This window comes from Carettochelys insculpta, chromosome 2 (assembly GCF_033958435.1).
Source record: "Carettochelys insculpta isolate YL-2023 chromosome 2, ASM3395843v1, whole genome shotgun sequence".
NCBI lineage: Eukaryota > Metazoa > Chordata > Testudines > Carettochelyidae > Carettochelys > Carettochelys insculpta.
The window spans coordinates 184,046,770-184,062,606 of NC_134138.1; the positions used below are offsets into that span (position 1 = coordinate 184,046,770).

General features: G+C 40.7%; 1 protein-coding gene across 1 annotated transcript in view; it reads left to right on the plus strand.

The window, feature by feature from the left end:
• The window catches only part of LOC142008303 (mediator of RNA polymerase II transcription subunit 1-like), a 41,529-nt gene that overhangs the window by 19,852 nt on the left and 5,840 nt on the right, over window positions 1-15,837 (plus strand). The window contains exons 4-14 of the mRNA XM_074985484.1: window positions 425-479; window positions 1,396-1,528; window positions 1,924-1,952; window positions 4,191-4,262; window positions 4,338-4,412; window positions 8,340-8,410; window positions 9,431-9,496; window positions 10,674-10,779; window positions 11,593-11,717; window positions 12,321-12,433; window positions 15,497-15,692. Coding sequence (XP_074841585.1) covers window positions 425-479; window positions 1,396-1,528; window positions 1,924-1,952; window positions 4,191-4,262; window positions 4,338-4,412; window positions 8,340-8,410; window positions 9,431-9,496; window positions 10,674-10,779; window positions 11,593-11,717; window positions 12,321-12,433; window positions 15,497-15,692 — 1,041 coding nt within the window. The remainder of the gene's footprint in view (window positions 1-424; window positions 480-1,395; window positions 1,529-1,923; window positions 1,953-4,190; window positions 4,263-4,337; window positions 4,413-8,339; window positions 8,411-9,430; window positions 9,497-10,673; window positions 10,780-11,592; window positions 11,718-12,320; window positions 12,434-15,496; window positions 15,693-15,837) is intronic.

Here is a 15,837-nt window from a genome sequence, read left to right on the forward strand (position 1 = left end):
TGACCTTGACAATTAACTTCTTCCAATAATAACAGCGAGGTAGCTGTGTTAGTCTGTATCTTAACAAAACAAACCAGCAGTCATGTAGCACTTTAAAGACTATCAAAATAATTTATCAGGTGATGAAATTTCATGGGGCAGACCTACTTACACTATTTCCAGTACAGCACTATCTTCAGATCCGAAGAAGTGGGTCTGCCCCATGAAAGCTTTATCACCTAATAAATTATTTTGTTAGTCTTTAAAGTGCTGCAGGACTGCTTTTTTTTTGTTTTCTTCCAATAAAGCATTCTTCAAGCATTGGTTAATGTTTATTATTAACAATGTTCTCTTATTTTCGATATTAGTTAAATTATACTTTTGAAGCAAAACAATTGCCATTTTTTCTAATATGCTGAAATCTGACTAAATTTTCCCTTTTCAGCTAAATCTTTGTCTACTGTGATGAACAGATTGGAATTTTTATCTAAACAAAAGGGGTAAGTTTGTTTATGTGTAGAATGTAAGTGAAACCAAATGGCCTCAAATCCAGTGAGAATTACTACATTGATGACTTGATATTTTGTGAACTTTCTTAGATTGGTATTCTAATGGGCTGAACTGTGGGACAAAGGATATGTAACTCTCTCCTCTAATTAGTTACTTGTGGCATTTTTAGAAGTGGTTGCTCTGGTGAGATTGAGGAAACCATGGAAAGACTAATGAAAGTCTTTGCTAATCACATTCACAGCAGAACTCACAGAAGAGTAGATCACAAGTATGTTCCTTGTTTGAAAATTAGATGCTAACAAACTAACCAAGAAACAAAAAAGCAGTCAAGTAGCACTTTAAAAACTAACAAAATAATTTATTAGGTGAGCTTTCGTGGGACAGACCCACTTCTTCAGACCATAGCCATACCAGAACAGAATCAATATGTCAGGCACAGAGAACCAAAAACAATAATCAAGGAGGACAAATCAGAAAAAAAATTATCAAGGTGAGCAAATCAGAGAGTAGAGGGGCCAGGGTGGTGGTGGTCAAGAATTAGATTAAGCCAAGTATGCAAACGAGCCCCTATAGGGCTCACTAATTATCACCTTGATAATTTTTTTTCTGATTTGTCCACCTTGTTTCTCTGTGCCTTAAATATTGAGTCTGTTCTGGTATGGCTATGGTCTGAAGAAGTGGGTCTGTCCCACGAAAGCTCACCTCATAAATTATTGTTAGTCTTTAAAGTGCTACTTGACTGCCTTTTTTGTTTTGATAGTATATAGACTAGCTTGGCTTTCTCTCTGTTACTAACCAAGAGACAGCTATTTCAGAGTGGTGAACATTCCCAAATAAAATAAACTGGCCTTCTTTCTTCACACGACAAAACTTCCAAGCATACAATACTTTTTTCCTTGTCTATAGGTTGAAATCTCACATAAGCCCCAGTGGCACAGCTTGCTATTTAACATCAGACACCTTCTATATAGAAGTTGAGTTGGAGAAAGATGGAAAAGTGATAGATGTAAAATTGGCTCATCTTGGAGAAGCTCCAGTGGTAAGGACGATCTCACGTGTTTCTACTGGTGATGCACATCCACACATGCCTTCATGTACATAACAAAATGTGTTCCACCCATGGATGGAAATAAAATTAGAGGAAAAATGGGTGTGAGGGAAAATAGGCGCTTATCTAAGAAAACAGCCCCAAATATTGGGGATGTCCCTATAAAATCTAGTCATCTGGTCACCTTAATCACAGAGCCACTGTCTTTTCCTAGTATTTTCATATTAAGATTCTGGCATAACTAAGTATATAATATTTTGATTTCTAGAGGAAATTTTATTCAGTAGAATACGGAACAATAATGTTGTCAACAGTAAAATGGTTTAAAGAGGTGCTTCATAAATGGTGCCAGGAATGTCTGATCTTTTTATTTGTTTTTTCTCTAGGTCTGTGATGATCTAGTGCAGCTTCTAAGGTATAGACTTGCTTAGATTTCCTTGGCTTATTTGAAGGGAATTATCAACTAGTCTTCAGGCCCACTGATGGGGAGGCCTGTGTGGGGGTGTGTGTGCAAAGGAGGCACTTGCTCCGGCCCAGTTTTTCAAAGGGGCCCAGCACTCTGGCTGAACAAGCTGGAAGGGAGTGAGGACCTGGGAGGAGGGAGGGGGCATATAGTGCTGCAGTCCCAGAGGCACTAAGAGCCAAATGCCATAGGTCCCATCCCTTCTGCCACTGGCTGTGCCCATTCAGGGGTATGGAGCTGGGCCCCCAAGTGGCACTCATTGGTGCTGCTAGTCCTCAATCTATTTTGAAAATAATTTATGAAATATCTAAATTAGCATTGTATTTGAAAGGGAATAGTACAACTGTTTATACATGTCTTAGTATCAGGATGCTACATGTGCTGGAAAGCTTGTGTTTTTGTTTTTTTTTTTAATATTTTTAACTATGAAACTGGAAAGTATGAAACCCTTCTCTTATCAATGTCCATGTTTAAACATACATAAAATATTTTAAAATTCTGCTTAAATGCTTCCTATTTAAAGGGCTTTTTTTTCTTAATCATTCTCAGTCTTTTAACTAGAGGGGTAGAAATACAAACACAGCTTAGAAAATGGCTGCAGGCAAATGGTCATAGAGTAAGCCCCCGAAATTAGTGACTTCAGGTTGCACTTAATTTGTCTTAATGCGAGTTAACCACAACTTTGAAGCCACTCTGCAGCTGTCTACAGACCTGCATCCCCCAGCTGGGGGAAGCCAGGGAGAAGCTGTGCCTGGCTCCCAGAGTGGCAGGGAGCCAGGACAATAGCCAGCGATGTGCTGACCTGTTTCTCTTCCATGATGGAAAGGGGATTAAAGGTCCTCACATCCCAAGCAGTGATATTACAAGAGGATTTTACACAATGGATTTAAAATTTCTTACTGCCAAATACTTCTTGACCTGTCTAAATATTTTTTTCCAAAAGCGACCTTCATTTTCATGGCCAGCTGAAAAGTTGCTTAGATCTTGAAAATCAAATCTCTGTCAACAAAATGAATATATTTCAATGACTGGTATTTTGCATAAGTTTCTTACTGGAATTAAAAATACAAGGATGGGTAAGAGCTGGAAGATGGGATACCTCTTGACTTTTTATCTGATGACCTGAATTATACCTTTGTCGTCTTAAATGTTGTTTGTCTCAGACTTTGAACTGTTTATCATCTCTGATTTCATACATATAGCTAGCTGAGTTCAAAACTTTTTTCCTCACTCGTCTTTGGTAGGGGTACCTTTATAAAGTGCTTCACAAGTTTTGCTCCCAAGTATAATCTTAAAAGGTGATGTGTAGGTACAATATATAGTAACAAGGGGCAATGTACCATCATATTAGATTATAATATATTGTTCAATCTATCCCTATCTTAGCTATTCATTACTTCATGATTTTTAAGTGACTAAAGGTGGACCCTTTTGTAAATGTAATACTATTTTTTTCTATTTTTATAACATCTTACATTTGTGGGTCTCAAACCACTAGTGAAATGAAATTAACAAATGTGCCTATAAAGTACAGAATTGTTGTTATCCCTATCTTTTAGTTAGGAAAACCTGAGACAGCATCAACACTCATTATGCAGTGATATTCTGAGGCTTAATTGTGTGGTTGGAGAGAGAATTTGGTCTAGTGGTGAAGTCAGGAGATTCAGAATTATATTGCTGACCCTTAAACTGACTTGTGTATCCTTGGACCAGTTGCTTATCCTCCGTGTTTCAATTTACTCACCTATAAACTTTAAAAAAAAATCTCTTTAGTGTGAAGAGAGAATCTGGAGATGTTCTGAAGAAAGAACTATCTATGGCTTCATTGTATTAGGGGAGTGTTAGAGCATGACTAACTGTACTGAAATGTCAAGAAGTGCTGTTTCTAGCTGATAAGTTACATCTCCAGCTGTCAGATACATATAGCATGCATGTTCATTACTTAAGGATGCATCATTGAAAGTAATGCCAGATTTAATTACATTGCTTTTTGCGTGACTCAAGACTTCACATTTCCTGATATATTTTTTAAAAAAATCCGCGTGATAGTGTTGTGAGGTGCCAAATGCCAGGTTTAGGTCACTGTCTCTATGTACTGTGAATATTTCCACCTCACTGTGTAAAGCTGTATGGTATGTTTCATTCATCATCTTTGGTATTTTAGCTCTGACAATTGTTCTTTGTTGTTAGGATGAAGAATTATGATGCCTTTGGAAAGTGTTTAGAAGGCCTTTTAAATCTGTATAAAATTCCAGGAAATAGGTAGTATCTCTTAAATATAATTAGCCTTTATTTGTCAATTATTTAATTTTTAATCATCCATATTTTCTTTTCTAGTGATATGAAGGCTAAGATATATCTTGCCTTGCAATCTTTGGAAAACGATCTCTATACAATGTCCCTTCTGAACAGGTAATCTTCAATACATGGTACCTTTTTGGGTTTTATGTATTTTTTTTCAGTATGAAATTGGTATAAAAGAATTGCTCACAGCTGTAAACAAGGACAGTGGATTTTCTACCAACAGGAAGCTAGAAATGTTTGCCATGATGTGACCTGCTCTTGGTACAGTCTTTCTAGGGGACCCAGCTTTCTTCCAAGTGGTCCTCTTCAATCCAGCTATAATTAAGCCAGTCTATGAGTCTATTAACCCTTAGCATCCAGGGCTTATGGTCTTCTTTTGTCTCCCTGTCTGCTGCTTAGAGGTAGCCTGGCATGAACGCCATAAGCATGCTGCCCCTCTGCTATCCCAGGCCTTTCTTCTTCCCTTGTCCTCTCTCTGCTCTCCATCCTTCAGCCTTCTTTCTATACAGTCATCCCTCGTTAAACAAGTACTTAGGAGTACTCGCTTAAACGAGGGATACACTTACCTACCTTAGTTCACTCTGAGTGAACTTCTGCTGCTCGTAGGAGACTTACGCCCCTCCCTTCGGCTCCGACCCGCCCCCCCCCCCCACTAACCCCGCAGCTCCAACCTGCTGCAGCCTGACCCCCTGCTGGCCCCGCAGCCTGGCACACCACTACTGCCTGCACTCCCTTCAGCCCCAAACCGCGGCAGCCTGACTCCCTGCCCACCCTGTGGCCAGACCCCACTCGCTGCCTGATGCCCCCTGCAGCCGTAAACCGCATCGACCCCACAGCCTGAACCCTCTCCCCTTCCCACCTGTACCCCCTGCGACTCCGCAGCCTGACCCCACGTCTGCCTGTACACCCCGCAACTGGATGCCCCTGTTGGCCCCGTGGCCAGACCCTGTGGCCACCTGTACCCCCACTGTGACCAGACCCCCCCCCACTGCCGCCAGTACGCCCCCCCGCAGCCCGACACTCCGATACCCCTGCCGGCCCTGAGGCCAGAACCCGCTGCCACTTGTAACCCCTGCAACCAGACCCTCCAGTGGCCACCTGTACACCCCCCACAGCCTGAGACCCCAACACTCCTGCAGCCCCGCGGCCAGACCCCCGCTCTTTCGCCTGTAATCCACGCCCACCTGTGGTCCTGAAGCCCGATACCTGTATCCTCTATGGCCTGACCCCCCCAGCTGCCTGTAAACCCTGGGGCCAGATCCCCGCGTCCCCAAGCCATGGCAGCCAGACCCCCTTATCAGCCCTCAGCCAGATGCCCCCTGCTGCCTGACCCCTGTGGTCCTGCAGCCTGACCCCCCCCCATCAACCCACCACCACATTTTAACCCTGCCTCCTGCTTACAGCCCCAAACAACCCCCAGCCTTTAACCCTCCCCAACCCATCTTTCAAAATCAGCACCACCTGCTGCCACTCCTTCCTCGAGTTGGTGATACAGAAGGCAAGCTTGACTGGCAAGTAAGCAATAGAGACACCACAATTCTAGCTCCCAGGGGAGCCAGTTCATGTTAGTTAGTGATCATGCCCCCTTACACTGACTGACTAATAAAACAGAGGAACCTGAGGATAATGAGACGTACTTGCCATTTCAACCATATACCTTCTGGTTACAATATTGGGCAAGAAATTTGGATAGAAATGCTTATTTTCTGTCCGGAGAAGTAATTTGCACCAGTCAATGTGGACGTTGACCTTTGTAGTTTCAGAAATGGGATTTACAAAGTCTTTACTGAACCTAGACAGAAGTGAGAAGAGTTTTCCCTGTAAGCAGGGTTATCAGTCTCCTTCAGTATGCAAATCACTGCATCATTCTTGTGCGCACACAGAAGCAGATCTGTAATGTATCCTAAATCTTTCAGACGATGTCTATCACAGCATGGGCCTGTCTCTCAACCTCAGGAAAGCCAAGTTGCTCTACCAGCTCTCACCTGAAGTAACTACCCTTTGTACTCCATAAATCATGATTCGTGGAGAACCCCTGGAAAATGTGGACCAGTTTCCATACCTTGACAGCTACCTCTCCCAAACAGCCAGCACTGACACAGAAATTGATACAGTATATGCTGTGCAGGCACATCCTTTGGAAGGCTACTCGAACAAGTCTTCAATGGCAGGGTTCTGCATAGTCACTAAGATTTTGGTTTATAAGGCAGTTGTCATCCCTTGCCTGTACAGAAGTGCAGATCATCCAATCCAAAGGAGTTACCTACTAGTCTTCTCCCAACCAGTCTAAGAATTTATCTATCCATGGCATGAGATAGGAATCAGATTTTGGAACTGAATTCACTTTTTGAAGTCTACACAGAAATGCAGTAAGTTGACTGGCTCTAGAATCAACACAGTAGGACTCATCCAGTCACCATGGCTGGTGGATGTAGCCTGTTTGGGGAGGCTAGTCACCAACTCCAACTCTTCTGTACATTCCTGCCCCTCTGCCCCCCACACCCACACTTAGAGAAGCCCTGTCTCATTATACTCAACAAAAACCAATTTTTTGTCATGCTGGGATACCATAAAATGTCTCCAGGGATGCACATAATAGGGTCATCTGTTTTCTTGAACTTCCCTACCTTTGTTGTTATCCACTCCTGGACAAACATCATTGGATCACACCCTGAGTCGATGAAGGCCAACATCTTTTGGCCATTGACTTTGACAGTCATGAATTTCCCAGAACTATTTTTTTAACATATTCTGTTACATTGTTTGGAGTCACCGAGTTGAGGGAGAAATCACCTGAACACAGAGAGCTGCAATTGCAGGTGTTCTATTTATTCCACCCCACACTACAAGCTAAAACCCGCCAGAACTGGCTGAGCTAACCCCCTAATACTCTAACTCCGTTACCATGACAACAATCAGCTCTATCACTAAGACAAGCCAATACACAAGATCTATCACTATGACAACCCAGTAAACAACACTCCCCTGTTCATACCTGTCCAAAATGACACCTGGTGTAGGAACAGTCGTGAAATGTATGCGTCTGCTGTCCATAGCAGTAACAGGTTGAGTCTCTGTCCTTTGTCTTTTAGCAGCTGGGTTGTCGTCCTTCCAGTTTTCACTTGGCCTTTGTTCCTGTGTAGATATGGGGTGACAGGCTGGTGGGACTCCTAAAGTCATGGGTCTGCTATCTCAGGAATTCTTACCCATAAACCCTGAGAGGGCTGCCTGTAACATTTCCTGTCCAGAAATCAGTCAGCTGCTTGTGTTTTCCTGGGATTTATCTAATATGGGCCATACAGTGTCCTCATTAGTCACAAATCTGTCAGCAAATATCTAGAGCAGTTATTGTAGAATTGATGAGTAAGTTGTTTCAGCCTGTTATGATTTTGCAGCTCCTTATTTAACACTTGTATTGCTCATGGCTTGAAGTGTGTGTCTCATTTGAGCTCCAGTTTATAGTTCCTTCCACCTTGCCCTTCCAGCAGTCTCTCTGTCATTCCAGTACTTTCATCACCCCCCGACCCACCCACACTTTAGAGCCTCAGTGTACAACACAAAACCTGTCAAATTTTAAATATGTAAATAGCCTGGACAAGGGAGCAGAGATGACTTCAGCTGTAGATGGAAAGCCAAGCATTAAGGCTGTGAACGATTCCCCTGAGAAGAATAGGCTAGTGTTGAGTTTCTGAAAACTACCATCAAACTGAAAAAACTAAAGCCAAGGCAATCAAAAGAGAAGAGAGAATGTTTAAAGGAGGCGTGTCGAGCCCGCGGGCCACATGTGGCCCTGGACAGCTAGTAATGCAGCCCCACAAGATCATAAACTTTTAACATTATTGTGTGATTTATATACATTAACTATATTATATATTTTATATGTGGCCCAAGACAATTCCTCTTCACTCAGTGCAGCCCAGGCAAGCCAAAAGGTTGGACACCCATGGTTTAAAGGAATGAAATTTGCATTGTGTAGATTTAAACAGCACTGTCACTCTGGAACAACTGATCACTATGTGTTTTGTAAAAATGTAGAACACAGGAAGTAAACAGAATTACTGAAGTACTTCATGGAAAAACAGGACACCTTGTGCCAAGAACTGGAGGTAATCTGTTTTTGTTTTAGATTTAAAAAACAAACCAACAATAGCTTGAGTAACGAGTGTGCCCACTACAGCAAAGATCCTTCAGTACTTAGCTGCATTGTTACCTATGTTTTCATTATTTGTACTGAAGTGATGTGCATGATGGGAGTTCTGTATTCCCAGGCAATGTACATTTACAGTAAGGAAAAAGATGCTCTGGCTCCATAGAGCTAGCAATCTAGTCCAGCAGCTTGATATTGTGCCAGCCTATAAACGGTACTAGTAATTTTCAATGTGGTGATTTTGGGAGTAACTATATTATATTTTAAATGATTTTTCTTTCTTTCTTTTACTGGACATGACTGTACGGTCCACAAACACCAACCAGGAAAGAGCAGGTTGTCATGCTTGTGCCAGACTAGTTGCTTGCTTAAAAAAAGGACTAATTTGCCCTGATAACTTTTAGCACCTTGTTCCAGATCATCAGAGATTGTCAGCAGTGGCCTTGGGCTTGGGCACTCAGTGGGATACCCTTCAGAATTCAGACATCTTTCACAAAATGTATCCTCAGTGTACATTTTAGTATGCTAAGTTTTTGTCCAGCTCCCTGTGAAAGTCCCATGTGTATTACTGCTTTTTTTTTCTTCCCAGAGAAAATGAGTAATTTTAAGAAATGCTGTCTATTTGTGTATTTCAGTTGGAAGTTCATGCCACATTCTAACATTTAAGTACTAGTATTAAGAAGAGAGATTAAAATACTGCTAAATCTTTTGAATTCTAAATATGAGGCTATATAACAACTGATGTGTAATACACCTTTCAAAAGATTAGATTAATTGATTCCATACATTTTCTCATTGAAACTTTAGCAGTAAAATATAATTCAACACTACAACGACTTTAAAATTATGCAATATTTTAGGTAGTTTTGTTTTTGTTTTTTGTATTTGTACCCCGTCCTTTCAAAGATTTTATTTTTTCATTGCCAGGTCAAAATGGATGTTTTGTAGTAAACGACTGTAATTCTTAATTCCATTTCAGGAACTCCTATGACCATTGAATATTATCTATCTCCCTATCAAGTTCTGGAAGAAGAGCTGAACCCTGGTAAAAGTTAGGTGAACAGTAAAAACTAAAATAGCTTATTTTTTGAACTGGACTATTGTTTGTACAACTGTACTGTAATCTGCAAAGATTCAGATGTAGTTAATATGGCAACTGTATAGTGAAATAACTCTTTTTACAGTACAAGTTCCTTTTTAAGCAGAAGATCACAACATAGAATTGGAAACAATTTAGGGCATAGATTCTACTTCTCTGTAAGAGTTTCACTAAATCCAAGTTCAGAAGTAAAAAGGTTCCTTGTAAGTGGAACAATAAGAATAGTACTATATCCTTTGGTTCTTCATGATTGGCTCCAAGATGGGAATAAAGTAGCTTGTAAGCTGTTCTGTTTAGCAGGGTCCAGAGAGATGCACATAATGGCTATGTCTAAACAAGAGGCTTTTCCCAGCAAAACTGAGCTTTTGTTGGGAAAAACTGGGGAGCATCTACACAGAAAATGAACCTTGTCTGTCTGTCAGCAGCATTATACCTCTCCCTGTTCAGGTATAACACCTCTCTCGATAGTGTTCTGTTGACAAAACAGCCATGTTGATGCTCTGGGGCCCTTTTGTTGACCAACAGGGCTTCCAGTTCCCTGGGCAGCCCTGTTTGCAGAGCTTCCAGTCAGCTGTTCTGTCTAGAGAGTGCCAGGCAGTCTGGCTGCTCTCTCTGAACAGAAGTTTTTCCAGAAAATCCCTTCCAACAGTCACTTCTGTTGACAGAAGCTGCTCATGTAGATATAGCCAGTTTGTGGCAAACAGAGTCCTGTCATGTACTGATTTAGAGCAGGGACACAACTGTTCAGGAAACTGGAGACTTGCCACGTCCATGTTTCTGATACTAATTAAGATCAGGTTGGTAGCAACCAAAAGTCATTTGGTGACCTGTGTGAAATGGAACTGGTGGTCCTTTGGTCGGATTCTTAGTGAAGAAATGTTCATGTCACATAAAAGTTTCAGCTTGAAGGTCAAATTGGCATCTTTGTCAAGCTGAGTTAAGGCAATTTGTAGGTGGGGGATGGAGGTCTTGTATTGTAGTTGTCTAAGTTATGCCTGCAATATAGATGACTGGAAGACACCAGCCCTTCCAAACTGGCACCTTTCACCAGTACTGTTCATCTACATTTTCATAAGAGGGGGAAAAATGCAATGACACAAACATGTCTTCTCCTTTCCCTCAGACTCCCAAGTGTGTGGAACAAAAGCGTATGTTACAGTTGGAAGTTCAAACACAACACACAGGCTTCCTATTTCTCCATTAATTGTGGATCCTCAGCCAGTAGACGGGTGAGATTCAAAGGCACTATTGACATTTCTCAATACATAAATGGACTTTCCAGTCATGGACATTAAATCTTGATATCACCTGTATTGACTCTATTGTCATATAATGGAGATGCAAACCCACTGTTAGACAAGAGAAGCACTATTGTACTGATGGCATTAGCCCTCTTTGGAGCACTCCGCATAAACTGTTACTCAGTTTTCCCAAAGGAGTCTAAAATTATGTCAAAATTCCTGTCAACAGCATGAATTTTCCATGCGATCATAGATCTTTAAGACCGGAGTGCACCAATGTGAAAATTTTGTCTGACTTCCTGTACAACACAGACTATAGAACTTTTTTCCAGTAACTTCTATATCAAGCCCCTAGCTTTATGCTGAAATATGGTATTTTAATTAAGTGCATTATAATTAAATAGTATAATATTTTAAACTGCATGGTCACTCTCAGTAAAGCACCATTTAATCTGACTGTCGGTAGAGGTAATACAAGGGATAAACTTGAGGGAAAGCTCTCCCGCTCCCTGAAAATGAACCACAGCACACTGGTTTACAGCAAGAATCCTGGTACACTGTTCTGCATGTTTTTGTGGCTCACCTTCCATGTTACTCTTTATAGACCTTGCTTCATGATATCTAGTCTGTACTGAATTTTCCGGAAGAAGTTTTTTTTTTTTGTTTGAGCTGGGAAGAGTATCCCATGTAATTCATTCTATACCACAAATATGTCTTAATTGTACCATGGACACTAAGAATCCTTGTCATACCAGCATTGTCTTTTTAACAAGCTTACCTTCTACATGTTTTTTCCTCCAGCAATCCTGCTTTTTTATCACTGGCTGATGAACTCAGCATGGATTTGTCAGCTTGCTTTTTCTTGACGTTTCATCAGCCTTTTCCTATGTCCTCATTCAGAATTCAGGAGATACAGAAGATTACAGGCATGTTTAATTATCTGTAAGATTAAATAGTTGAGTACTCTCATAACTTGTCCTCCCTCATGCTAATTTTGCAAGAAATCTGTCCAGATTTTATCTCCAAATCTGAGGAAGTGGGTCTGCACCACGAAAGATCAACACCTAATAAATTATTTTGTTAGTCTTTTAAAGTGCTGCCTGACTGCTAGATTGTTTTGCCTTCTTTGTGAAAGAGTATCCTCTAATCAGTATTCCTATCAGCTCAGGTGTGAGTATCACATTTCTAATGTGAATCATATAAATGTTTCCTGACATTGTGGAAAACAAATGTGCAGAGGAGCAAATAAAGAAAACACAACATATTGTGGAAGGATAGTTTTGTGGGTAACACACTGGATTGGGACATGAGAAATCAGGATTTAATATGAAGCTATGACAGACTTCTTGTGTGATCCTACTCAAGTTTCTGTGCCTCAAGTCAAGTCCCAGTCTGTAAAAGGGAAATACACACACCCATATCTTCTTTATAATCACTCTGTTTCCAAACATTGAACTAACATTTTCCATGGTTCATAAGTAGTATTTCTGGGTTCATTTGTAATTAATCTAAAATCTTCCTGCCTTTAGGAATTCCAATTGATGGACTGAAGCTAGCTTCTCTTCATGCACTGATTGTTCAGTTCACCCTTAATGATGAGTACAAGGAAGATCTGTCCACGAATAATTCTTTTTTCTTTGTGGTATGTATGTATGTTCTGACTTTTGATATGTGTAACTCCTTTGCCTGCATTTATGTGGTTAAGGAAACACTTTCTGTCTGTCAGTAAGCAATGCTAACATTCAGGAATCCTGACATAACTGAATGCTCATCAGGGAGTATATTATTCAATTTTTTAACTGACAACATCTTTACTTTTAAATAATTGAAGGCATGTTAGCACCTTCATAAAGATGATAAAGAAGACATTGTTTTGTGTTATATCAGTTGTATGTAGTGACACTGTTTTTAAAGCATTTAACTTAACTAAATTTGTCTACCGCTGTCCCTCCAATTCTTAAAAAGCAGAATTTATTAGTGACTAGTCCAAATCTCAGATCCTCTACTATCCTTACTATATCCCAGATACTTCCCAGGTAGACTTTGTTTTACCGTAGATTGTGTCACTCCAGTTTCAATCTGATTTAAAAATAAAATTCCCTATTGCATAACAGTAAGAGTACTGTACTATTTGCTACAGTCTTTATTACAATGAGCAGCAGCGAGAAAACTGTAAAATATTACAGCTATCCCTTTAGCTAATCTGACTAAACATAAATTTAACCTATTACTTTTTGAAATAAGTGGTCCTTGACCACTTTCCAAGTTCTTAGATTCCCCCTCCCCCATCAAAAATTATTGCCCACCCCGTTTTAAAAACAGTACAGATTTAGTAGTGGTGCTAGATGTTGTCTGGGGAGCCCTAGTTGGGGAAAGCATCTATTTATCTACAGAGCAATGTCAGGGAAAATTTCTTACCTCATCTGCTAAAATCGGGCCTGGGGTCAAATTGGAGAAGACGGCTCTTCCTCTACAGGTAACAAGGTCTTCAAGGCCCTGTAGTTCTTGGTCTCTGCAGTCTGGCTGTTGTCCAGGGCAATGGTGGGTGAGTGTGGAAACTACACCTAATGCCCGGTGAAATCCTCCTCTTTAGAGGCCACTACCGATGCATTACTTGAACGTAATTTTAATCTCTATGTGCAGCGGTGTTGGATAAGTAGTTCTACATCTCATTGGTAAGGGTCTCTGACATCTAGTTTTCTACTAAGTGCTAGTGTTACATTTTCAAGAATGAAGACTTATTGTCTGCAAAAAATAAGCTTCATAAGTACTGACCTTTTGGAAACTTACACAGAGTGGGTAGTGTTCTCTCTTGGGCCAAAAGGTCCTATCCCCCACAACCCTGTCCAATTGCTCCTTAATATGCACTTTATTAAGTACCCTGCCCTTATCTTAAACTGACAGCTTTCATCTGACCAAAACAGAAACCAAAAGCTTATGTCTACACAGCAAATGAAGGTGCGATTGTAGAGTGGCTCACAGTTGTGAAAACCTGGCAAATTTACTTCTGCTGCACCAGTGTTGTGTGATAAAACAGATATATCAACAGCTAAGCACTAGACCTCTTTCAAGAGGATAAAAAGAAATGTATAACTAGTAAAGTTTTTCTTTGAGTTCCTACTGTAAAGAAATTTTAGTTGCAGATACAAGAACTTAGCACTTAATGGACTTCAGCTTGAATTAGCAACCCAAATCAGTGTCAGGTTGTGACATTCCGAGGGCCTCCTGTGTGTTTGTGCTAAAGTGGACTAAGCTGCCACATCTTCTCTTCTACTGTTACCCATGCTAGTAGGGTTTCCCTATCCTTGCCACAATCACACCTTTTGTTGCACAGAGGGACTCTAAAATCGCAACATATGACACCTAAATAAATTTCCAAGTACGTTTTGCAATATAAAATCACTTTACCAGTTATTCCAGAGCCCTTACATTAAAGTGTCATATAGGCTACATCTATGCCACAGGGATCTTTCGAAAGAAGCCCTTCTGGAAGATCTCCGCCGAAAGAACTTCTTTTTGTCCACACACAAAAAAGCAGATCAAACGAGTGATCTGCTCTTTTGAAAGAATAGGCCAAGTTTTGAAAAATCAGGCTGCATGGGGACTGCCCCTTCGGGGGCTAAAAAGGGCCTGTGTAACGTCTACGCACTTTTTCTTTTAAAATAAGTTTTTGAAAGGGGGCAATTGTCCTGAAGTGGGAAAGGAAGAGTAATTTCGAAAGCAGCATTGCATTCTTTCGATTTTTACTTTTGAAAGAACGCTTTGTGGGTGTGGACATTCCGTGGGATCTTTTGAAAGAGCCCCCCTCTTTCAAAATCTTCCAAAAAGAACTTGCTAGTGTAGACGCAGCCATAATCTTTTCCCCTTCAAATGAGTCATTAGGTCGGTTTGAACCCACACCCTTTGTATCTGCTCACAAACCTCTTCAACTTCAGCTAGAGGTGCAAACTGTCAGAAAACTAGTTAGTTGATAGGCGGACTGCCCGAGGTGGTAGATGCACTACATGGTCTGCCAGTGAGTTTCAGGATTATATGTGAGACGGTATGGAATGTTGGTCATCAGGATTCCTTACTCTGGGAAAAGAGTGGGCAAGAAGAGACTGTACAGCTAAGTGTGTTCCCTCTGAAAGACAGTTTGGGATTAGGGTCTGTCAGATGAGAGCACACTCTGTTTATGGCTTTGTCTGAAATGGTCAAGCTTCCTAATTTTTTTCAGGAAGAAGGGTGCTTTTGAAAGGGGGTTTCCTTTCAAAGGAACCCCTTCCATATGGCTGCTTTGGCTTCTGGAAATGGCTCTGCTGGAAGCCAGATCATGCGGGAATATGCATATGAGATACTTAAATCTGTGCAACATTTGCTTTTCTGATCAGCCACATTTGCGTGTAGAAGCAGCTTTTGTGTATAGTTGTGTTTATTTCAAAATACCTTATTTCAAAATAGGGCTGCACTGTAGATGTAGCCTTGGTGTGAAGCTCAGTGTCAATTATCCTGTTAAAAGGTATTTTGCAAGAGAGGGGCTTGGTCTCAGCTGACTGCTTTCTGAGTGATATATTCACTGATGCATAGACCGGGATGACAGACTTGACAAATGCTTGTCCTGTAAGACTTCTTGGTGTCAGGTACATTGTAACATTCTGGTATCAGGATTAACCACTTTGCTTTTTAAAGTTTTCATTCCTCACAAAAATAAGTATTTCTTGGTCAGTCTCTTCCAGATTGCCTGAAGCACAGTTATTTCATAAGTAAGGGCACAGAGAAATCAGATATAACAGGAGCCCTCATCAGTAAAATTCCATTTACCCATCCAAAGTGCGTGCCTCCTATAATTGAGATTCTTCGACATCAGGTGGCATATAACACTCTTATTGGCAGCTGTGTCTCTGAGAACACTGCAAACAAAGGTAAATTGTATGCTAGGAAGTGCAGCATGATTTTCTGTAATAGCCTACCAATCCATTTTATAGTTTTAAGTAGGATGTCACCTTCACAGCAGCTGCATTCTCCAAGTCCACTGCTAGTTACAAATTGTTAGAAATGACTGAATTA